The 24,137-nt window shown below is 46.9% G+C and overlaps 1 protein-coding gene across 6 annotated transcripts in view; it reads left to right on the top strand.

Annotated features, from left to right (window-relative positions):
- The first annotated feature begins 6,228 nt into the window (after positions 1 to 6,228).
- Positions 6,229 to 24,137, top strand: part of SMARCAL1 (SWI/SNF related, matrix associated, actin dependent regulator of chromatin, subfamily a like 1) — a 54,482-nt gene continuing 36,573 nt past the window's right edge. The window contains exons 1-7 of one of the 6 annotated variants that reach the window (XM_058705562.1): positions 6,229 to 6,323; positions 7,591 to 7,627; positions 8,050 to 8,925; positions 9,928 to 9,978; positions 14,215 to 14,448; positions 16,568 to 16,618; positions 21,477 to 21,663. In XM_058705562.1, the coding sequence (XP_058561545.1) occupies positions 8,109 to 8,925; positions 9,928 to 9,978; positions 14,215 to 14,448; positions 16,568 to 16,618; positions 21,477 to 21,663 (1,340 nt within the window). In that variant the 5' untranslated portion in view covers positions 6,229 to 6,323; positions 7,591 to 7,627; positions 8,050 to 8,108. Of the gene's footprint in view, positions 6,518 to 7,074; positions 7,184 to 7,590; positions 7,628 to 8,049; positions 8,926 to 9,927; positions 9,979 to 14,214; positions 14,449 to 16,567; positions 16,619 to 21,476; positions 21,664 to 24,137 lie in introns of those variants that run through there. The other 5 variants (XM_058705581.1, XM_058705600.1, XM_058705553.1 and 2 more) reach the window with 5 other exon arrangements.

Raw genomic sequence — 24,137 nt, 5'->3', positions numbered from 1 at the left:
TGCATCCAGGAGTAGGAGGTCCTTACTGTAAACTACCTAGAAAGCATTCATTCTCTTAACCACTCAATTAGGGTAATTCACCCCTATGATGAATGGGACTGTTCCTTCTCTTGGATTTGGTCTGTGCGGTGGGGGGAGGGGGGGTCATTGATGCAGATGTAGATGGTTCTGTTTGCAGCAGATGGCCAACCCCCACCCCCACCCCCCACACCGCCCCTTCCCCCCCACCCTGTCCTCACTACCCTGATGCCTGAACTTGCAGCTTGCGGCTTGGAAGGGAATGGTCACAAGGCCCTCAGGCCCAAACAGAACATAAGATAGCTAGCAGCTCCCTCCATTTGTCTTTCTCCTGCCAACAGAACAAATCTGAACTTGCAGAGAATTTGGAGAGGATGCTTGAGAGAATCTTCTGACTGTAAAAACTGAAATACTGGATGGAGTAAGGGAAGGAAGCCTTCTTAGTTACAATGGATACAGGATGCAGCCCCCAAGGCCACTTAAATTTTCCCCTACTCTTGAACTTCCTTAACAGTTGAATGACCTTTTATTTGTGTGAAGTTTTATTTGGGTCATGATGTGTCCCTTCCTTTTTCCATTGAAGGAGAGGAGGCAATTGATGACCACAAAAGTAAAACTGAAACAAATGAGAGTGGGGGAAGGCTAGGGGAGAGAAGTAGAAAGTGCTTCACTTACATCTTTGAGAGCTGAAAGCCAGGAAGCAATCCAACACATACAACAAATAAAAATAAGCTTTTGTTCCGTGATGTGGGCAGTCTGGATAAGGGGCCAGAGAAGCAGAAATAAAAAAGAGAAGAATTAAAAGTAAGTAAGTATAACATAAAACGAAAAGGAAAGACATAAGAAGACACATATAAACACGGAGAACTAAGAGGTATAAAGAGGGACCCAGACAGAGGGGACAGGTCATGGTGACATGGCCGGCCAGCTTTCAGGCACTATTATTCGCCCCCCTGTGGCCCTCATGGATATTGCACCAAGCCAATGACAACCCGTCGTGAAATTTGCACATCTGTAGAAACAAATGGGGCGTCACCACGTGAGCAATTTCCCACGGGAGAGATGACATTATATCAAGAGTAGAATATTGAACAAAGTCAGGTGGCTGTGCTCTCATTGTAGGGTCCATGGAGGAGGATAGTAAAGGGGGACTAAGAAGTAAGACATCTGAGATGGAGCTTGGGCTCCCGTGTTACTTCCATCCTTGAGGAAACTACTTAGCTCCTCTTTGCCCCCATTTTCCACGAACAATCATGAAAAAATGTAATTGTTCCAGTTCATACTTCAGCAAGGAAGCTGCAGAAAAAGATAACAGTCCGTTAGAGAGTTCCACATAGAACCCTGACTTTCTACGCCAATTTCACATCTATTACTGCCAACGGAAGATGAGCCATGGAGCTAGGAGGGTGGGTGTGTGCCGGCCTCAGACATTCAGGCTCCTTGAGAAGGAGCAATGGTGCTGGAGTCTCCCTCCGGGCAGCTTTCCAAAGTGAGCATCCAGCCAGGCCTGCACCATCTCTTCTCTGGCCCCCTGCCATGGCTTGCAAAAAGCCCTTCTCGCTGGCTCTCTTGCCTTCCTCCAGGGCACGCTCCACTCTCCTGCAGGGAGCAAGCTTCTTAAGACACACGTCAGATCACACCATTCCAGAGTGAATCCTTCAGTGGCTTCCTACCGGTATCAGAACAAAATCCGAACTTCTCATTGTGGCCTGCAGGACCCTGAGGCTCTCTCTCCCACTTGCCTCTCCGGCCCTCTACTCCTCTAACACTGCCCTGCAGCCACACAGGCATTCATGCAGCTCTGCAAACACACCCGGCCCTTCCTCGTCTGCCTGCAGTGGCGCTGGCCTTTTCCTCTGCTTCAGAACCCTCCTTGCTCTGATGTCTCAGAGCTGCTCCCCTCCACCTTCAGGTCTCAAGGTTAATGCCTGCCCCCCAACCCTCGGGAGGCCTTCCCTGATCACTCTGAAATAGCTGCTTCTTCAGTCTCTACGTGAACCTTCTGCGTGGGTCCTTCAGGCACTTATTTTATTTTTTTGTTTCCTTTTCTTTTTTTTTCCTGCTGCCCCAAATAGACCGTAAGCTTTATGGAAAAAGGGTAACATTTTCCGGTTCTTATTCGCTATTGCAATCCCAGTCCCTTTGCACTGTATGTGGCCCACAGGAGGTCCTCGAATGGTTGTTATATGAATATATGAATGGATGGATGGATAAATAAAGTGAAATTTGTGATTTTAGAGGAACACAAAAGTGAAATTTTACAGGTCTAAAAAAACTGGATGAGGGTGTTGGGGGGGATGCTTTTGGCAAAGGGTGGGTACACAAAGCTATGCTGGGCAGAGTATGTGCCAGATTTGAGAGAGAAGCTTGTGAAGTAACCACAGGCACTAAGACCAAACAGAGAAATGAAGATGCTTGGAGAATACTCACCAAAGTATGGAACGCACCGTGTGAAAAAAATCCTGGAGTTTCTCTGTCTTTATAATACACTTAGAGTTTGGGGGGAGAGGAGAGCTAGGGAAAGGCAGACCCAGGAGGGAGAAAAACTGAACTGTCAGACTCAGAGCAATTAAGTCCATCAGAACGGAACAACCGCTAAGGAAGGTGAATTTCTTGGCTTATAAACCTTCACACAGCTCCTCCGTGCCTTGGATATGTAAATGCCTTTGCCGACTGGCAGCACCGGAGGAGGGAACAGCCTCCTTTTCCATCCAAAGTTTTGCATCTGCTCCAGAATCTTATCACAGCGCTCTAGGTGTAATTAACTTGAGCAATGACATGCCCTTGAGGAGGCTGTCAAAAGCTCTCTCCCCAAAGAACTGTCAAGCCCTCTCTGGGGGATCAGAAACAGAGAGAAGTGGGAAGCCCACCACCTACATCACTAGCATGTAAGCTCCAGGGGGAGGGATCTTAATCTGTTGTAGTTTTCCAGACATACTATCAGGCAAGGGCAAGCATGCAACAACCATTTAATTAGTGTCTAGAAAGAGCCCCACACTGGGACTGAGATTCCCTGTTCCAGCCTGGTCTCTGCCTGGTCTGTGACATCAGGCAAGCTGACTTCCCTGGGTGCATTTTTACAACACACCCAGGCTGATCTGGCCTCTATTTCCTCACCTAGGAAACTATATAGGCTCTGAAGTCCCTTCTAGCTTTAAAATCCAACATATCAATGTATCTGTAAATCTCGTATGTATCAATGTATTTTTGCTTGCAGCTCAGCTAAGCCTAACTAATAACATGAGTGAACTGTCGTTATGGTTGTCTGATAAAGTATAAGACACCCAGTTACATTTGAATTTCGGATAAACCACAAATGCTTTTTTTAGTATAAGTAGTCCTAAGCAACATTTGAGACAAATATTTAGGGCCTTTGACAAATCTGATCATTTTAACTATTTGTTTTCTATCCTCCAGATACAGTAAACTTTTGCAGAGACAGTATAGATCTTACACATCTTTGGCATCCCTTACTGTTGTTGTGTCTGCCAGATTTTTGGATTTCACAGACTAAACATTATTGGATTTTCTTGGAGTGGAAAACAATTTATTTATTCTGGTAAATAAAGGTATTTATAACCATCATTGCTGTACTAAAGAAAACCAGTTAAACATGAAAAACTCTGACACCGGGGCGCCTGGGTGGCTCAGTCGATTAAGCATCCAACTTCCGCTCAGGTCATGGTCTCATGGTTCATGAGATCGAGCCTGGGCCAGGCTGTGTGTGATAGCTCAGAGCCTGGAGCTTGCTTCGGATTCTGTGGCTCCCTCTCTCTCTGCCCTCCCTGGCTCTCACTCTGTCTCTTGCTCTCTCAAAAATAAATAAACATTAAAAAAGAATTTTTTTTAAAAAACTGACATAAACTCTTTTTATATAACTAGATTTATAATTTACATTTTATATACATATCCATATATATTTATAATTATACCTATAATTATATGTAATTCTATTAATCATTTAAAAATGTTAACTTTACAGAATACTCACTACACTGTCCTTTCGTTTGCGGGTTTCTAAGGCAACCGGGTGACGCTTCAGATCACTTTGGCAGTGGCTAGTTGTCCTGTGTTTGCAAGCTTCAGCTGTGTGGTCCTGGCACCGCCCCCCCCCTTTTTTTTTTTTTTTGCTTTAGCTGCCAGAAAGGTCCGAGTTCAACTGGAACTCAACTGCTGTAAGTATCTTCTCTCCTCCCTCCATTTCTTGGCTTATGTGCTCTCCTCCAGGTCTTTAAACCCTTTAATGAATGAACTTTCACTATAAGATGCCTCAAGAACTTCAGAAGTATGGGGGGGGGGGGAGGGGCGGGGCAGGGGGAAGCCTTGCATATAGCGAAGCCTCAACAAATGATGCTATTGGCAAAACAGATGTGAATATTAAGTGGCATCTGATTATATTACTTGCTGAAGAATATTTTTTTTTTAGGGAATTCTCATTTTTAATATGGCATTCTTAGAATTTTAGTGAGTGAGAGCTAAAAAGGTAATTGCAAATTCTAATCCAATTCCAGACCCACCAGGTTGGGACTTTTGGGGATAAGATCCACCAATGTACAGGAAATGTAGGATCCAAACTGTACTGGTCCACATGCCCTTTTAGTACATGTCAAAGGGCACTATGTGGTTTTACAGGTTTTATGTGAGCACAACAGAGTAAACTCGCTGTTATATAAATAGGGGGCAGACACGGTGAAAAGCACAGCACCCAACTTTCTTAGCAAATTAACAGACTCTGTTGGAGGACAGGGAGGGCAGGTAAAGGTGTTCACTAATTTCTGTTCGTCTGTATAGTAGAAAGTTCTTGCTGGGTGAAGAGAAATGAAAGACCAAGAAGATTTACCTCAAATAATAGCAATATCCATCTGGCATCTGTTCTGGGATTTCACAGTTCACTAAGCACTTCTCTTATCTTGCTTTGATCCTCACCACAACAAGGAGATTTAGCAAGGTGATATTGTTTTCCATACCAGATGAGAAAATGGAGACACAGTTGCTGTGCTTGTGTGGCCATAAAAGAGGTACAGTGAGATCTGCATGCTTTCTGGTACTAAATGTCTCTGAAGTTGGCTAAGACAGGCCAATATCTTTGTCAGTTAAAAAAAATGATTTACATGTTTCAAAATTGATTCTGTGTTTCAAAAGTCACACAAGTTCTATAGTATTATTATAAGAAAATCCAAATAATTCAGAAAAATATATAGATTAAAAAGAAAAGTGTGTTCCATCCTATTCTGGTCCTGAGCAGTTTGGTGAGTTTTGGGGTTTCCTTTCTAAACCTTTTTAAATGAGTTTACATGCATTTAGGGGTAAGGCTTTTTCTTTCCTTCTTCTTCCTTTTTTAACGGATCAATCTATACACACTGCTGTGCTTTGTTTTTCTTAACATTATATCTTGGCCATTTTTCCAAATCCTTAAGTAGAGATCTACCTCTTTGTTTTTAAGTGAGCCATGTTTGAAAACAGAATAGAAACCTTTGTGTATACTGAGAGAAATATTACCATCAATATGTAATAACTGAGTTGATCGTGTAAGGAAAGGGGTACTGATGCTCAGAAATGGAGCAAACTGACTCTGAGAGTGTCAGATAGTTTAGAGATTTTCCCTGAAGAACGGGGACTTCGGATTCAGAATCACAAATAGTCTAACAAAGCCTTGAAAAGCTAATAGCTGTCTCAGTTTTCCCATCTATAGAGTAGGGATACGAATAACACATGTTCCATTAGGTTATCGTGGAGGTTAAATAAGATAATTCACATTAAATGCCCAGCACAACAACCGATGAAGACAATGATGATGACCACGACGCCAATTCTCTTTAGTCCCTGAAGGTCAGGTAGGAGTTGGAACAAAGGGCGGGGGTTAAATTCCGAGGTTATCGACACCTAGAATGGATGCTCCAGGAGATACTTTTTATTAAGAGCTACCAAATCAATCCGCTTGTCTGGGATTCCCCTGGAGACAAGCTGAGACCGCGAGACTCTAGTTTTGGGAACTTCTAGTTTCGGAAAGTTCTCGTTTTGGAAACTTTAAGACCTGGTGTTTGGCTAAACCTTTGTGGGAACGGAGGACTACAATTCCCAGGCTGCATCGCTCCAGTCCCGCCCCGCCCACGTCGGTGCGTGTCCTCTAATGCCCGCCAGGCTCGTGGCCCAAACTACAGGTCCCGGAAGACCTTGCGGCACCGGTCCCCATCACCCACTTCATCACTCCCACTTTATGAAGCGTAACTGCGGCCGCGTTGCCTGCTGGGAAGCGAAGTTCTGCGGTGACCCCCTCACCCTCCAGGCCCAAGCGCGGCAGTAAGGTGGGCGAACTGGCGGCGCTGGAATACCCGCTCTTAGCCGCCCACCGGGAAGGGTAATCTAGCTCGAGAGGGATCTGGAGAAACCCCTGGGTTCGGGGAGGCCTCAAACGTGGCTCGTGTTCAGTGCCTCTACGGGTGAGAAGGCGGACGAGACCAAATGCCAGCCTGGAAGAGGGAGTCGGCCACGGGGAAGGGTAGATCCAAGTGGAGATAATAGGGGTGGGAGTGGGGCGTGGCGCTCTGTTATTGCCCGGCGGCGGGAGGCGAGCCCACAGAATGGGGTGGAGCAGGGGGCCCCAGCCGAGGGGCGGCGGGGTGTGAGTGTGGGAGGGCGGGGATGGCTTCAGGACTTGGGGGCTGTTTAGTGGGGTTTCTTCGTCCCCTGGCCTCGCCTCCGGTGGCTAGTGAAGGCAGTCAGCGCACCCGGCTTGGGCCTGGAGATCTTGGGGGTGCAGGAGAGCCCTGGTTGGAAAGTTAGGAGCGTGTTACCCAGGGAGCCTGAGGGCTTCAGCTCTGACCTGGGAACAAAGCCTTTGCCATATCCTTCCTGACTGCTGGTGGTTAGAGGAAGTGAAAGGTCTTGGGGGGGGTACCATGGAAACTCCATGTGATGCAGAGCTGTGCCCAGGAGAGTCTTAGCAGCAAGGAAAGCTTTAAACCCCTTCAGAGGCGGAACAGCGCTGCTGGATTCCATCCTCAGGTCGTCATTGTAAACACTCGTGGATGGAGGTCTGGTCTGAACCAAGCCAGAGAAATTGGTGTCCAGCTCCTTGGTTCTAGAATACTGTAAAAGATTGTATTGTTCATAGAAAAATGTCCAAGTAAATAAATTGAAAAAGAAAACCAGGACACGAAACAGTGTATGTAATGATCCTTTTCTGTAATACATAAATGTTTCTCCTGAATATGTGGCATGCATCTACGGATAGGAATAGAAAAAAATCACTCTAAGCTACTCTAAACCACTAACAGTGCTTATTGATGGGTGGTGAGATTACAGACTAATTTTACTCTTTTCTGTACATCTTTTTGTAGCATCTGAGTTTGTACAAGGAGCCTGCATTACTTTTTTTTTTTTTTTTTTTTTTTTTTTGCTGATTTTTCCAAGCGTCATGGTTGCTCTAACGAGGGCCAGCTACTTGTGGCTTTCACCTGGCCACCTGCAGATTGGTTTGCCAGGAAGCATGACAGGATTGAATTCAAGGGGGTGAGTTTAGTGTGCAGTCTATATGAAGCTAATCCTGCCTTCCTTCTTTATTTCTTCCAGATTGGCCAGAGTCTGTGTTCACAAGTGACACACCATGGTATGTGGCTGTTTTGGTCTATGTCAGTCTAATCCATGATCACTTCTGGTTTGAAATGTCACCCTTTTCATTATCTGAAAGATCTAGGTTGCACTGCATAACTTCCTTGGGATCTGATAACTCACATTGGCTGGGGGAGATGAGAGGGAGAAAAATATTGCAGCAGAATTACTATTTTAGCTTTGGATTCGATCTTACCTTGCTTTTTGCTTTTTTGTCAGGATCTTTGTTTTAGTGTATGCTACCCACTCTCCCTGTGTGTGTGTGTGTGTGTGTGTGTGTGTTTAATTATAAAAGAAACTTTAACGTATCCCTTGATTGTACTCCTTGTGCATTTCCTGGGACAGAAGCTTGTGAAAATAAAGATAGGAGCATGGCCAATATGTTTGATGTTTATTTCAATATTGTTTTTCCTTCCTCAGCTTTTGCCAAGTTTCTGATTGAAGAGTGACAATCCTTGCATAAGCATTTCCTTGTTAAAATGTCCTTGCCTCTCACAGAGGAGCAGAGGAAAAAAATTGAAGAGAATCGACAGAAGGCTCTGGCCCGTAGAGCTGAGAAATTATTAGCAGAACAGCATCAGCGCGCAGGCTCCGGCTCCTCCATTGCCGCCAACTCTTCCCAGTCCAAGCAGGGTCTGCCCCCCAGTCTCCCCAGGGAGCCTCCTAAGCCGGTGAGCCATGGTGTCCTTTTCAAACAACAGGATCTCAGCAGTTCATCCACTGGTGACCAAAGACCTCCTAATCCCCACCATTTTCATCTAAGCACTCCACAGCAGGCAAAGGGGAGCGGGAAGATACACGAAGATGTGCCCACAGCCTGCCTGAGCCACAGCCCACCGAGTCAAATGACTGCCACCAGGGTCTCTCCTCCCTTGGCAAAAAGTCCTCCAGGGGCTCCCACTCAACAGCTGTTGTGTTATCAGTCAGGTCAGGCTTCACACGAGACCAAATCCACACCCTTTGCTAACACAGCTCGTGAGCCTTTGGCCAAAGCAAAGAGTTTCCAGAAGACACCGGCTTCTTCCTTTGGACAGCCACACAGGGACCCTGGATTAGACGCCAAGGCAGAGAGGCCCTCCACCTCGGGGCAGAACATTTCTGACAGCCGCTGTGGTTCAGGGAGTGTGACAGCCAGGCCAGAAGGAAGGCTCTCACAGAAATCGGGGGCCTCGTTCCACAAAGCAGTAAGCTCGCAGCAGGGAGCATGCATAAGGAGTGGGGATCGTTTCCAGGTGAAGATCGGGTATAATGCACACCTCATTGCAGTCTTTAAGAGTCTGCCCAGCAGAAGTTACGGTAATGAGCCTTCGGTCTTGTTCTTCTGATGTTTTTTCCTATTTTTAGAGTCTCTTTTAATCTGACAGGTTCTCATAAATACGAAGAGAGCGCATTGGCACATTCTGTCCGTCCAGTTGTTAAAAATTTTTGTTTTTGTTCATGTTTCCTTTTGTAAGAGACATCCCTCCAAACAGCTGTCAAACTTGGGGGCTGCCACAGGGCCCCGTATGGAGAATGGATGAATATTCACTGAGAGGCCAGGTCCCCTGCCGGGTACTTTATTTGTGCTGTAGCACTTACGCATAACAACCATTTTTTGCTTTAGATGAATGTTATTTCCATTTTAAAGGCCATAGAACTGGCTCAGTAAGGGGAAGTAACATGCTGGCATTGGTTCTTCTGGAAGGGCAGAGCCGGGATGTGGTTGGTGCTGCAGCAGCCCAGAGAGCATGCTCCTTCTCACTGTGCTCTGCCTGACTCTCCTGGGTCTCGGAGAACTTGGCTTCTAGTTCCACCTCTGTCCTTCTCCCTCTTAGGTGAGGCCATAACGTGCCAGGGCCTGACTTGAGTTCCTCTATAGAGAGTAGAAACACTGTCCGCACTTGTGTTTGCTTTTGGTCCTCTGCAGGGATTTTGTACATCGGTCGGGGCTCTCACTCAGCTGTTTTGAACTCAGTACTCATTGATCCGTTAAGCAAACTTTTTTTTTTTTTTTTTTCAACGTTTTTTATTTATTTTTTGGGACAGAGAGAGACAGAGCATGAACGGGGGAGGGGCAGAGAGAGAGGGAGACACAGAATCGGAAACAGGCTCCAGGCTCCGAGCCATCAGCCCAGAGCCCGACGCGGGGCTCGAACCCACGGACCGCGAGATCGTGACCTGGCTGAAGTCGGACGCTTAACCGACTGCGCCACCCAGGCGCCCCCGTTAAGCAAACTTTTACTGAATGTCTAAGTACAACTTATAACGACAGTCATCAACGTCCTTGTGAGCAAACCAAGTACTTCTGTTTCCTTTCAGATCCTGCCACCAAGATGTGGAACTTCAGCATGACCGACTACAGTGCCCTAAGTAAGTGGGCGTGTCATTGCCTGGCATGCAGGGAGAGACTGGCACTAAACAGCTCCCAGAGCAGCAGATGTGGTCCACCTCATGGTCCAGATGGCATTTAGGACACTCCCGCAGTGTTCTTCTGCCTTCTCACTAACGGCCAGCCTCGGGTGAAGGTCCCCATATGAACAAAAGCTAGTATTTAAAGGAGCTGCTACACAGCAGGTTTTTCTAAGCTTCCTATACAGGCATACCTCAGAGATTTTGCAGGTTTGGTTCCAGACTGCCGCAGTAAAGCAAATGTCACAATAAAGTGACTCAGGCGAAGGTTTTGGTTTCCCAGTGCATATAAAAGTTATGTTTACATCATACTGCAGTCTGTTAAGTATGTAGTGGCATGTCTAAAAACAACAATGTTGGGGCGCCCGGGTGGCTCAGTCGGTTAAGCGGCCGACTTCGGCTCAGGTCATGATCTCGCGGTCCGTGAGTTCAGGCCCCGCGTCAGGCTCTGTGCTGACAGCTCAGAGCCTGGAGCCTGTTTCAGAATCTGTGTCTCCCTCTCTCTGACCCTCCCCCATTCATGCTTTGTCTCTCTCTGTCTCAAAAATAAATAAACGTTAAAAAAAAATTAAAAAAAAAAAAAAATAAAAACAACAATGTACAAACCTTAATTAAAAAATATTTTATTGCCAGGCACCTGGGTGGCTCAGTCACTTTAGTATCTATCAGACCCTTGATTTCGGCTCAGGTCATGATCTCACAGTTAGGGAGATCGAGCCCCATGTTGGGCTGTATGCTGGCTGCTTGGAGTCTGCTTGGGATTCTCTTGTTCCCTCCCTCTCTTCCCCGGCTTGTGTGCGTGCTCTCCCTCTCTCTCTCAAAATAAATGAGTCAGCGTAAAAAAATACTTTGTTGCTAAAAAATGGTAATTATCATCTGAGCTTTCAGCAAGTTGTAATCACTGGTCACAAATCCCTATAACAAATATAATAATAATGAAAAAGTTTGAAATATTGCAAGAATTCCCAAAACGTGACAAAGAGGGAGTGAGACAAATTACTGTTGGAACGATGGCGCTGACACCTTTGCTCGATGCGGGGTCGCCACAAAGCTTCAACTTCTAAAAACGATATTTGCGAAGTACAGTAAAGCAAAGAGCAATAAAACGAGGTATGCCTGTATACGCCGCGTCTTCTGTTTCTCATAACAACCGTTTTACAGATATCTGGGAAAACTGAGACCCAGAGAGGATAAGTAACTAAAATAGGATCACACAGCCAGTGAGTTGCACAACTGGGATTCAGACCCACACAGTCTGACTTCAGAGTGCACGTTCCCGCTGGAGTGCTGGCTCCAGCTACGACAGGAAGCTGGCTGCCCAGAGAGTAACGGCTCGGCACACAGCACCCATCCTCACAACGCTACGTGGCTAGTTAACCTGAGCGCTCAGGCTCCAGCGGACACCGTTGACCCAGCCTGGCCCGTTGTCAGAGTCCCCGGATGCCCCACTCTGTCTTCTCACATTTTATTGCCTCTTATACCAAGGTTTTCATCACCTTGGTGCCCGGAGCCTACATCTCTGCCAACGCGTCAGCCCTGGAGGTTCTGGTCTCCCATTTTCATCCTCTCTTTTCTCAGCCATTTCTATGCTCCCTCTTTCCCCACCCGGCTCAAATAGGGAAAAGGTGAGGCCTGTCGAGGTCACTTCTCTGCGGGTTTGGGGCATGAGGTAGAATTGTCTGGAGCCACCAGTCGTTTCTGGGCATGAGGGGTGATGGGACGGCCCCCTGCAGAATTTCCTGTGTCTCTCTTTGGAGTCCCACCTCTTTAAATGTATGGCATCAGGTGATATCCCTTTCTTTGGTAGCTGCTGGTGATGTTTTTTGGGGGAAGGGCTCACTTCTACTGTTATTTTAATCCATTTGTTAGGTCTTGGGAGGGGGAGAGCCAGTACTCTGGGTTAAGATTGCAGGTTTCAACACCTGGTTTTCTCATTTTTGCTCAGTTTAGATCAGTGAGTTCCACTGTCATGGGTTTGTTTTACTGTCTTTTTACTCCTTTCTCACAACGCATGGTGACTTGGATGACTTCTGCTTTTGCAAATTCATTTCGGTTTTCTGTGTGATATGGTTGCTTTTTGTAACGCCCCACATCTTTTTTAAAAACTAGTTATTGGGTGGCACCTGGGTGGCTCAGTTGATTGAGAATCCCACTTCGGCTCAGGTCATGATCCCGCAGTTCGTGGGATTGAGCCCTGCATCGGGCTCTGTGCTGACAGCTGAGCCTGGAGCCTGTTTGGGATTCTCTCTCTCCCCCTCTCTCGGCCCCTGTCCCGCACACTGTTTCTCTCAAAATAAATAAATAAGCTTAAAAAAGAAACGGATTATTGGGCACAAAATTCTCCCTATTGCTTTTAGATGACTTTTACTGCTTATGAATAACTTCGCTCCTCTCTACATCCTTACCAGTGTTTTGCCCAATTGACCCGCTGTCTGCTGAGATAGCCCTTGAACACTCGCGCAGTGACCGTGGACTTGTGTGTTCATCCTTGCTCTTTTTCCTCTCTGTTGAAGTACAGTTGACACACAGCGTTACGTCAGTTTCAGGTATACAGCATGGTGACTCAGCAGCTCTGTGTTACGTGGTGCTCAGCACGAGGACAGCCACCATCTGCCCTTGGTCTTTATTTTTCGGATAGGTTTATGATGTGTCTTCACAGTGGTTTATGCTTTTTATCAGTGTCGTGTGTAAAGACTGTCGGTCTTGCTGCCGACTTGCTCTAGGCGTACCTGTGGATTTTGTCTTTTTAACCCTACCACATCTGCGTCGTAGAACGCGTAGAAAGTATATTATCGTGCAAGGAACAACTATTCCCCCATAGTCTCCCCACTCAGTTAACCACTATTAACATTTTGGTCCTGTGCCTTCCAGCCTTTTTTCTAGGCGTTAAAATATACACACTTTATTTTTGTATTAACAGTGAATGTTAACCACTAACTCTGAACTATGAAGAGGCAGGTGTCCATTACCGGACCACTCTGACCTCTAAAAAAATGATTTCATTCGGTTAAACTTAATATTGGCTTTTTGTATGTCTGTCTTTTCCAAAATTTCTTACTAAAAACAATTAATGGCCATATAACATTCCGTGGTATAAACGTGTCACAAGTTGTTTAAATCATTTCGTTTTTATTTCATTTGTATCCGCTCTGGGTTTTTCTAGTGTTAAAGCTGTAAGGAATACCTGTATCCGTTAATCTCTGTATTTTCAGTTGTCAGGTTGGATAGATTCCTGGAAGTGGAATCATTATCAGTGTTTAGGACTCTTCCTAGATAATACCAAATTGTTTTCCAAAAGGTTTTATTCCCAACTAGCAATGCAGATATCTGTTTGTGTGTTTTTTTAAGTTTATTTATTTTGAGAGAGAGCACGAGAGCCGGGGAGGGGCGGAGAGAGAGAGAGAGAGAGAGAATCCCGAACGGTGTGGAGCCGGATGCAGGGCTTAAACCCACAAATTGCGAGATCATGACCTGAGCTGAAATCAAGAGTCAGATGCTCAACCTTCTGAGCCACCCAGGCGCTTTTTTTTTTTTTTTTTAAATCTTGCAAATTTGATGAGTAAAAATGGCTCTTTATTTCTCTGATTATATGTGACGTCGAACACTTCCCCAGATGTTAGTCATTTCTCCCCTCTTTTGAGTTCGTTAGTGAGCTCTACTCACATTTCTTGCAAAAATCTTTATTTGGTAGTTTTGCCTTTCAATTCCATTTGGTTTTTTCGACACTTTAGTTTTATATAGTCAAATCTGTTAATCTATAAGATGCATCTGTAACAGATAAAATAAGGTTTGAAACTGTTTTTGAACTGATGGTTCTGTGTCTCTTTCCCTGGTTCTCCAAGCGGTAGCAGAGCAGTGACCTGGGGGTCGGGTGAAGGGCGTGATTTCTGGGTGTTGACCTCAGTGGCTTCTGTGACACAGCAACAGAAGTTCTCTAATAAGGTCACGCATCTTGGTGAGATCCCTCTTCCCCCTGTTCATTTGTGTGTTTTTTAATTTGAACACTTAAGGAGCAGAAGTTCCATTCAGTAACCCTGCAGTTCCCAATGCCCCAGTGAAAGCACGCTCACAAGCCTTCCTAATCTAACCAAGCTTTTTCTCGAGTCCCGCCCCTGCCCTTCTCCTTTGCCTGTCCGAGCACCCCCAGGGTGCTGTGAAAGTCATCCACCTTGTCACATATGTCCTTTTCTTCCGCAGTGAAAGCAGCCCAGAGCCTCCCCTCCGTCACCCTGCAGCCTTTGGAAGGGGCCGAGGACAGCAGGGAGTTGCCCTCTGCTGATGGTGTAGCCCAGGCCTGCCTGCCTTCAGCTCCCTCCCTTGCCTTTGTCAAAGGGCGATGCGTGCTCATCTCCCGGGCCCGCTTTGAGGCAGACATCGGCTACTCTGAACATCTGACTGCACTGTTTAAGCAGATGGATTCCAGAAATTACGGCAAGTACTTGGCTTCCGCCTGATTCCCAGGATGCATGGTGGTCCGTGTTCTCACACAAGTTGTTTTTCTCTGTTTGAATATTCAGAAGTGATTTTTGTCCCTAGGAGAGCTCGAAAAACAGGCATATGCCATAAAAATAAATGCCCTGGGGTAGACGGAGTCAGTGGTTGTCCAACTTGAGCGTGCATCCAAACCACCTGGAGGGCTTTGGTGACACAGATTGCCAGGCCCCGCTCCCAGAATAAACACTGATGCCTGGTTCCCAGCTGCAGATACTGATTTAACTGTTGCGAGGTGGGGCCTGGGCATTGGTATTTGTAAAAGTCTAATAGCCAGAATTGAACACTGCTGGCCAAAGCAGAGCATTTGTGCTTCAGTTTTTCTGAAGCTCTTCAAAAGGTGCCCCATGAGAACACGGGGCAGAAGTTAGTTTTAAGAATTCTGTACTACTGGGTTTCATTCTCAGCTTGGGCTTTTATGTGGCTGTTATGGATCAATATTTCCCATCCTTGATATGGTTTTAGTCTTTTCCGTAGGTGAGTAAGAAAGCAAACCTTTGAAACCTCATGCCTTTGAGACATCATGTTTAGGCAATCTTATGGAAGAAGCCTCTATAGAATTACTTGCTCAGTGAGCTTTCATCAGGGTTTGGGGCTCCTTCCGGAGAAGGGTGATGTCAGCTATTACTGTTTTATTCCTTGGGTGGATCGAGTTTTAACTCGCAAGGGCAGCCTGCTGAGTGGGATTTGGGTGAGATGTGCCGGGGCCTGTCCTGAGGCCAGATGAGCCACTGACACGAGGTCCAGGGTTCTTTGCCTTCCAGGCTCCCTTGGATTTTCGACTTCAGTTTGGAGTAGGCTGCCCTTAAAAGGCCAGTACAGAAGGCCTGTGTGTATTCCACAAAGAGTGACCTTTGAAATCACACCAAATAGATACGGTCTGCTGTTTTGGAAATGTGAACAGCTAAAATATTGGCCCCAGTCCTGCCCACGCTCAGACATCTAGAAACCGTGAGTGGATTTTTTTTTTTTTTTTTTTTTGCCGTCACTGCTATTCACAGACTTCCCCGTTTGCTGCTCTGCCAGTGTCCGGGTCAAGCTGTTGTCACGAAGAGTGTCCTGTACTATTCCCACGGCAGGAGTAGCCTGTCTGCCTTTGGTCTGTCAGATTACACCGGGGCCACCTTGCTTTTTGTTCAGAAACTGACTCACTATGTTTATGCAGCTTGTTCCCTAACCACCTTGCTTTCTCCGGTTGGTCATACAGAGAAGAGTTCATGTCTGCCGTCCAGAAGGCATTTATCTGCAACTATGTAGCTTTCATGATTTTCTCAGAAGGTAGCTCGGTAGGGGAGTCTCTCTGAGAACTTAGCTACGGTTGGGTAGTGAGACACTCCCCTTCTTGGTTAGTACTGTGTGTGGTGTGTACTATGCCAATCAGTAGATGGCATTATACTAATAACAACAATAATAATTTATAGTTACTAGCTTTCTTTTGAGTGCTTATTGTTTGCCAGGCACAGTTTCATAAGCATTTAATACTTAAATCTCATGTAATCCTCCTGAAAATCCTGTGAGGCAGGAGCTGTAGTGTCCTCACTTTTCAGGTGCGGAAACTGAGGCACAGAGGTGTTACATAATTTTCCCAAGGTCACACAGCTAGGAAGCGGCAGAACTGGGATTTGAACTGGTGTTTGACCGCTCTGACCCCGGTACCCAGCTTATAGGATAGTGAGGAGCATGTGAACCTCTTGATACTATGCCTGGCTTAAAGTAAGCACCGGATAAGTGTAAGCTACTGTAATTATCCCCATCTTGGAAATTCAGGGCCTTTCTGACCTGTCAGGCCATGCCCGGTCACGTATCACCGTAGGACCCTTTATCACCCCCTTAACAACGCAGTATTATTGCCACATCGGTTTGTCTTTCCTCCTTGAATTCTGTGAAAGCCACGAGGGCAGGTGCTCCTAGCCTCTGCGTCCCCACTGGCGGGCACAGGACCAGCCACCTCATCCTGGCTTCCTGGAGTTTTATGAAACCAGGGAATGAACGAATAAGTGCAGTGACGTCGCAGAAGGGCAGGCTGTCACGTTGGCTTGTGTGTTTCTTGTCATTGCAGATGCCAAGACCAGGAGGTGGAGCTTTCTCTTGGAAGAGCACAATAAATTAAGTGAGATGCCTGCCTTGCTTGTTTCATATCATGTTGTTGTTAAGCTTTAATTATCTGCCTTAAATTTAACATATTTTTAAAGAGCACCACCCCCCCACCCCCCATCCCCTGCCTGTGGTGAGTTCACCTGCTTGTGCCCAGGACATGTGAAGGTGAAGATGGTCCCAGGCAGCCACACCCCATCTGCTGAGATGGTGGCTTTGGGGCAGCTCGGGCAAACACAGGACCTCTTCTTCCATCCGAGTACGGCCGTGCTAGTCAAGTTCCTGAGGCCCGTGCAACTTCCTACTCATCACAGAAGTGTTAGATGTGGACTTTGGGAATCAGTTGAGCTGGGTTTGCTTTGTGTAGATGGAAGCCACTGTAGATTCCCTCTAAGAAAGGCTCTCGGTTTGCTACGAGAACCAGATGATCAGTGAAGGTTGCAGGGTCTAGGTGGCTGTGGGCTTTGTAGCACGCGTAGCATTTAATAAGCCCTTGGAAACTGACTGAGGGAAGGGATGTGTGTACAGGTATCAGTATAAGAAGGAGAAGCCAGTTTGGGCTTACCATTTTTCCTCTCTGTGCTCTGCATGGGTCGGGCAGTAAATTCTAGTGTGCCTGAGAAAGGGGGGACATGGGCATAGCTCAGCCTGCCCTGGAGCACCCATCTGTCACCCAGCTTCCAAGCTGCACACTCCTGCAGTGGGTCTGTGGCTGGCGCCACTTAGGTTCCTCCTGCTTGGCCCCCTGAGGACTTGGCTGGGCCTCCGAGCCAGTGCTGGTCCCAGTCAGGCCAGGAGAGACATGATCCAGGGGGCAGCTCTGAGTCATTGGCCATCTTGCCCACCAGCCCAGGACTTTCAGCAAGAGGGAGAAGCTGTGTTTCTTCTCTCTGTCTCCTCCTCAAGCGACTGACTAGGTGACATCAGGTAGAGAATTCAACATTCTGGGTCTCTTCTGTCCTTTCAGTGAAAAAAAGGGGTCTTTACTCTGTTTCTATCCTACTGACAGAAGTTAAATAGAAGAGAAGTGTTTCTGATTCCTTGTGGAAGGACTTGCAGCAAACCCAAGGTTAAGTGTGACTGTGATGGGGTCCTTATTTAGCACCAGCAAACACTGGCTGACATGGTGAGGGTGACCGATGTCGAGCTGAGGCCCTGTGGCTGCGGCTTTCTGGAACTTGTGGTTCAGAGTGAACTATTTGGCCAAAGCTAAATTTTTGATAAGCAGGGGGAGTGAGTGTTTCCCTCTTGCCCCTTTGTTTTTCAACCGCAGGAAGGCATATAATTATGTTAGCTATAAAGGCTTTGATTTTTACGGACCAACACGAAGCAGGAAATGTACGGCCTTAGCGGAGGAATGTAATGGAAAACCATGTCTCGTGACTCCTGTAACATTATGTAATGGTTCCAAATCTTGTGTGTGCCGTAGACTCTTTGAAATACCTGAGGAACACGATGGATTCTTCACCCAGAAAAATGCACATCCTGGCCACACGTGAAATTTTGCATTTCACGTTAATAATTCCGCAGATCTTAAGAATTCTAGTGTTAGGGCTCAGATTGCTGTGTTACATGCTATCTTGTCATTACAGCGACTGGTGGAAGAGAAGACTGATTCTACACATTTCATAGATTGCAAAAATCTTGGACCCAGAGAAAGGAGGAAACAGTTGTCTTCCTCATTGGGAGCGTTGTAGGCTTACAATCAAGCCAGTGACAGAAGTCAGACCAGGCTGGTGATCTCGAGGTTGTAGCATGACCCGTTTGGAAATGTAGATGCCAGCACCGTGAATAAGAGGCTGAGGAGACAAGGCTCTTCAGAATACCCCAGTTTAGCTCCCATTTTGTTGACAGACTGCAGACCTGGGGCCTCTCCTCCACCCCTAGCCCTCGTTCCTCCTGTGTGAAGTTAGGTTCCTGGCCCTGAGCTACTGAGCGTGTGCATTTGAAACTCATTAAGAAATGACAGTAAGACCTCCTGAGTGCATGAATGCTTATTGATGACATGGTGACAGTTATTTTCTCCAGATAACGGTGAATCTAAGAGCTTTCCTTTTCCCTCTTTTCTAAGTGACTTGAGGCCTTTCGCCCACGGTGAAATTGGCATAAGGCCTTTTGTTTTCGCCCGGCTGTCACAGTCCAGAAGGGCTCTGCATCCCCCTCACTGATCTTGTCTTGTCAGCTGCTATTTGAAAACACTAACATCTCTCTGCTCTGTGGCTCAGTAGCATTCTGCCGAAGAGCAATTTTACAGAAACGATTTCTAGATGACTCATGAAGCCAGACAGCACATTCCTGTCATCTTCCAGCACCTGGAAAGGACATTAGTGACTTGGGGGGCTGTCTCAGAAACTTATCCACTTGGCTGAACCAGCAGCGTAGGACCATGGAGGCAGTAGCTGGTGGGAGACCGAGTGGAGGTTGCTTTTTCCTCTCGAACGGCTGGGAGAACATAATGCTTACAAAGCACCACATTTCACACCGGCCGGGTCGTCATCCTTTTCTTAGCTTCCATCAGGTATTTGAGCACCGGCGGTCACCAGGATTAAAATAAAAATGGTTTCTGAAAGCACCCGGAGTGCTCAGTCTCCTGAAGTGTGCACAAATCAGCATGTGCAGATTTAATTTGGAGGCATAAAATGTATTTCTCTGTCAGTAGGGGAAGTCTCTTTTATATTAAAGCCATCAACCTTACCTAATTTCTTATCATGGTGATTCTGTTCACGCAAACGGTTTCCAGAAATAACTGGTACGTACATTTAGTGAGAGATGGAAATGGATTTAAATATATTGAGACTACAGAGCAATTTAAGGTAGCAGTCGGATGGCTCAGCCCTCCGTCTTGAGATCAATACTTACAATGGTAGCCACTTGATGATGTGGCAGAAGACTTGGAATACCTCGTGAAGATATTAAGAAAAGACGTGACCACGTGGCACACAGAACCAACAACCTTAGAATTTCCAGTACTACTGGGTAGAAATGAAATACACCCAGTTTCTTATTTGGTTCCCTTTACCAGGTTCCTGAAGACAGTTAGCCCCTTGGTGGGTTACTGTGACTCCCAAGGTGCCTGTGAGAAGGGAAAGGACGAAGAGCAACAGAAGATCCGCAGACAGGAGTTACTCTTCTAATTAGATTTTTCAAAGGACAATGATAAAAGGGAAGGCCATCTCGAAAGCCTCAACCCATAGGACAGCAGGCTGTGATGAGTAGATTGCTGATAATTCCTCCACCAGTGACGTCTAGGTCTATCGTCTTTGATGTTTAACTTGTCTCTCTCCCACCCCCAGAATTATCTGTTTTGTTTGTACCCCTGGTTTATTCTTTTTCTGTTTCTCTCTTAAATAAAGGAGCTTTTTTTTTCTTCCCTCTTAATTTTAAAATCGGGTGAGGCTAAATTCTCTCAAAAAGCAAAACCATTGAAATTAATTTCCTTTCGTTTCTTGTAGGTCCCAAGTAATTTTTCCCACTTGGGGTAATGGCTCTGACTGGAAGGAGAGATTTCCCTGTCCGTTATATAGGGGTCTGGAACCAGCACACTTGGAAGGAAAGTAAAGACCCCTAAATACAAGCTTTAATTGAAAGAGTCAGAGTAATAGTCACTCTTAGGAACGGTTTAGACTCTGAACTTGGCAGAGGTTGGTAAACTTTTTTTGTAAAGGGCCAGATAGTAAATATTTTAGGCTTTGTGGGCTATATGGTCTCCCATCTACTTGATTTTGTCATTGTGGCAAGCAGGCAGACAGTTGTCATGTCTATGTTCCAGTAACACTTTATCTACAAAAGCAGACAGGCTGGTTTGGCCCTCAGGTCTAAGCTTGCCAACCTACTTTAGAGGTGCTCTCAGGTCACCTCCAAACCAAGGAACTTGGCTGTCTGCTTCACCATTGACGTCACTGCTGTAAAGCTCACCTCTCTCAAGGGGAGATCGGTATTCTGTCTTACGGAAAGGGTCTCAAGTGTGCAGGGCCATTTGTATTTTAATAAGTTGGTGGACTCAGCGTGACTCTGCCCTTTGTCATTGCTATTGTTGTTGTTTATAAATAGCCCTACTGTCCTCCTGATCTTTCTTGGAAACACCTAACAGCTTCTCTGCACAGAGCACAGTGCTTCCTTGCCTATCAACAGCAGATAACTTAGAGTTCTCAATTTCTCAAACATCAAAACCCAAATAAAACAAGAAGAGGGGTGCCTGGGTGGCTCAGTCAGTTAAGCATCCGACTCTTGATTTCGACTTAGGTCATGATCTCACAGTTCATGAGTTTGAGCCTTGCGTCAGGCTCTGCCCTAACAGAGCGGAGCCTACTTGGAATTCTCTCTGTCTCTCTGTCTCTGTCTCTGTCTCTCTGCCCATCCCCTGCTCTCGCACTTTCTCTCTCTAGATAAATAAATAAACTTAAAAAAAAAAAGAAGAGAATGGAAATGACAAGATTTATTCATTCTATATCTTGCTTTTTCATGGGTCTTTCTGGGCTGATTTTTAAGAATGTGGGTCCTTATTTATTTGAATGGGAATACTGAGAGAATTGTTTTAAATTACTTTAGGTTAAAAAAAATAAAAAAAAAAGAGTCACAGAAACATTTGCAATTCTTCCGAGTGTCTGTGTAGTGTAGAAAATCAATTTGGCATTAGTGACTGCCCTCATATTTGCAGAAACTAAGGGATAGAGAGGGAAAACCAGTTCTCTAGCCTTATGGACTTGCTCAGGATGTGACCGTCACCCCACGGGTTTCTCTCCGGTTATGTTTTTGAGAAAACGGCATGTGCCAGAATTCCAGCCACCGAGCTCTGTATTTTGAAGCGCCCTCCCTGTCCTTAGCTCTCGCGGGCATTAGCGCTTCCATTCATACCCTTCTGTGCTCCTTTCTAGTTGCACAAGTGCGCTGCCTTCCACAAGTTCAGCTGGATCCTCTGCCCAAGACGCTCACCCTGGCTTTCGCTTCACAGCTGGAGAAGACGTCTCCATGTGTCCCAGAAACCATCCCTGAGGCAGACCTTTCTGGAGTGGACTCCAAGCTCGTGTCCAGTCTGCTGCCCTTCCAGAGAGTGGGAGTCAAGTAGGTTCTTGGTCTTCGTCTTGCTTGGACTCCATCACTTAGTACAAATGGGGTTCAGATGCTTCTTCTCTTAGGAACACTCATCTTTCATGGACATCTAGGAGCAGCTAGGCATTAACCAGCCAGGTGTGCGGTCAGCAAAGCCTGATTATAACCATTGATTGCAAATTCTGTGAGTTGATCAGGACTCTGGATCGCAGGTGTGCAGATACCCAACGAGGAGAGAGATTTCTCAGTGCGTGGGGTAGACAACCAAGGGTCTCCAAAGATCCCATCACACCTCCCTATCTCACTCTCGGCTCGGCTCTCTCCTCAGTTTGCTTTGTTCTTAGCCAGGTGCTCCTCGGCTGTGGCGGCCAGGGCTGCCTCGCACTTCTGGCTTGCACCCGTCAGCTCAGCAACCCAGCGGAAGCACCTCTTTTCTGGTGGGCCTGACACTGAAGGGCCTGAAATCCGGTGCTGATGCCAGAACCAGTCACTGTGCCCTGGGGGCTGGGGAGTCTTGTTGGTGAGAACGGATGACAGGCCCTGGAGCCAGCTGGTAGGGCCTGCCCCACCTGAGTTACTTGGATTGAGCGGAAGGTGGTTTTCCAAAAGAAAGTCAGGGTGTTCTTATTATAGACAGAAAAAAAAGATAAGCCCACATCGTGACCTGTCCTGTGTTCTAGAGCTGCTTGGGAGGACCAAATGGCAGGTTTGAACTTGCCTTCTAGTGAAGAGAATGGAGGTCATAGAGAGGAAAAAGGCAGTCCTCATGGCCATCCAGAAGACAGCAGGAGCTACCTCTGCCATTCGGTGGTGTGGCTGGGGATATAGCCCCGTGCAGGGGAAGAGAGGAAATCGTGGCGCTGGCAAACAGGACGGCCTGTCCACACGCAGTCCACTCGTGAGGTTTTGGCAAACGCGTGGCCACTGTCTCTGACGGGATTTTGTTCTGTGATTTGGGCCCAGTCCCGCCTCCCTGCATTCCCACGGCCCCAGCTCTACTCACACCCTTTCCCTCGTTTTTCCCTCCAGTTCCATCTGTCACGGATAACACGCTCTGCACAGCTCCGTCTTGCTTGAGAGCCTGCCCACCCCCACCCCTGGGCAGCATCTGTCTTCAGTATCCCAGTTCTCCTGGGCCCCGTTAGAGATCGGGGCCCACGTGGCACCTGCCAGCCCGGCCAGTTAACCTCGTCACCGCCGAGGGGTGTGACGCGCCTGAACGGGAGCCTGGCCGGCAGCTTCCACCTTTTTCACTATGGCTCTGACACTGCTAAACCGAAAGGCTAATGAAACTGCCAAAGCTGCACTTGCAGCCTTTCTTCAGAGCTCCCCAGTTAAATCCAGATTTTAACTTGCATTCTCTAAAGAGGAGGAATTTGGTGTTGAGGGAGCAGGGCTGTCGGTTCCATGTTGTTTTGTAAGAACTACAGTGAGAGCGCCCTTAAACGTATGGAGCAAAGTCTCCTAGGTAGGTACCAGCTTCCTCTAATATCTGAATGGTCCCTTTTAACAGATGAGGGAGTTGAGACCCAGCAAGTCATGTGCCCGAGGTCACTCAGCTTCCAAGAGTGGACTCGGGGCTGACACGCATGTTTTGTGACAATGTCGTGGCATGTTTTCTGTTAGACTGCGCTCCTGTTGTGGCCGCAACACAAGGCCCTCCGTGCTTTGTTGCTCACCTGCCCCTGTCCGCCCTGGCCATCAGTTGTGTAAATCAAAAAGTAAGGGAGAAAATGAGTCTTTTCACACTTACCTCCCCACCTGGTCCGTGGGGAGAGTTGATCCTGGAAACAGTCTAGAAGATTTCTCTAAGGCCAGTGTGCCAAGGAGAGGCTGGGTCTGTTGGACAAGTGAGGCGGCAGTGTGCTGGGCTCCCTTCCTTGTCACTGAAGGCGTATGGTGGTCACGGCCCTGGGGATGAAGGGGGGGTACACACACACACACACACACACACACACACACACACCCTCCCCCCCGCTGGGCCGCTGTGGCCTCTGGGCGATGAGGACAGTGCCGTCACATGCCATGAGTAGTCCACCCACCTCGCCCCCCGTGGATGCGCTGCTCGCTTCTCTGCCTTTGCTGAGCACTGGCTTCCTCAGGGCACCAACGCTACTTTCTGGCAACTCAAAAGGCCCCTTGCCAGCCATACCCGCTGCTGACCACGGGGGCTATGCGCTGCCTTGGCTGTGAGAAGGAAAGAAAAAGAGCTAGTTGATGGGCTTATTATCAGGTTTCTGAGCAAAAAAAAAAATGATCAGTTTTCCAGGAATTCACAGGAAAGAGGGCTGCTGTTTGGAGCAGGAGACCAGACATCTGGCACTTGGGATCCGTTTTGCTTTTCACTGATTCATCTTGTGAGCCAAGCAAGTCATTTTTCTTCTGTTCGTCTTGATTATTTTTCCCTTTTTGAGGAGTAGCAGTTACAAGAGAAACACTTCCTCAGCACTTAGGATGGATGGTGCCAGGCACTGTTTTCAGTGCTT

Source organism: Neofelis nebulosa, chromosome 2, assembly GCF_028018385.1.
Source record: "Neofelis nebulosa isolate mNeoNeb1 chromosome 2, mNeoNeb1.pri, whole genome shotgun sequence".
NCBI lineage: Eukaryota > Metazoa > Chordata > Mammalia > Carnivora > Felidae > Neofelis > Neofelis nebulosa.
The sequence above is the reverse complement of the archived record's forward strand: the minus strand, read 5'-3'. Positions and strand labels throughout refer to the sequence as shown.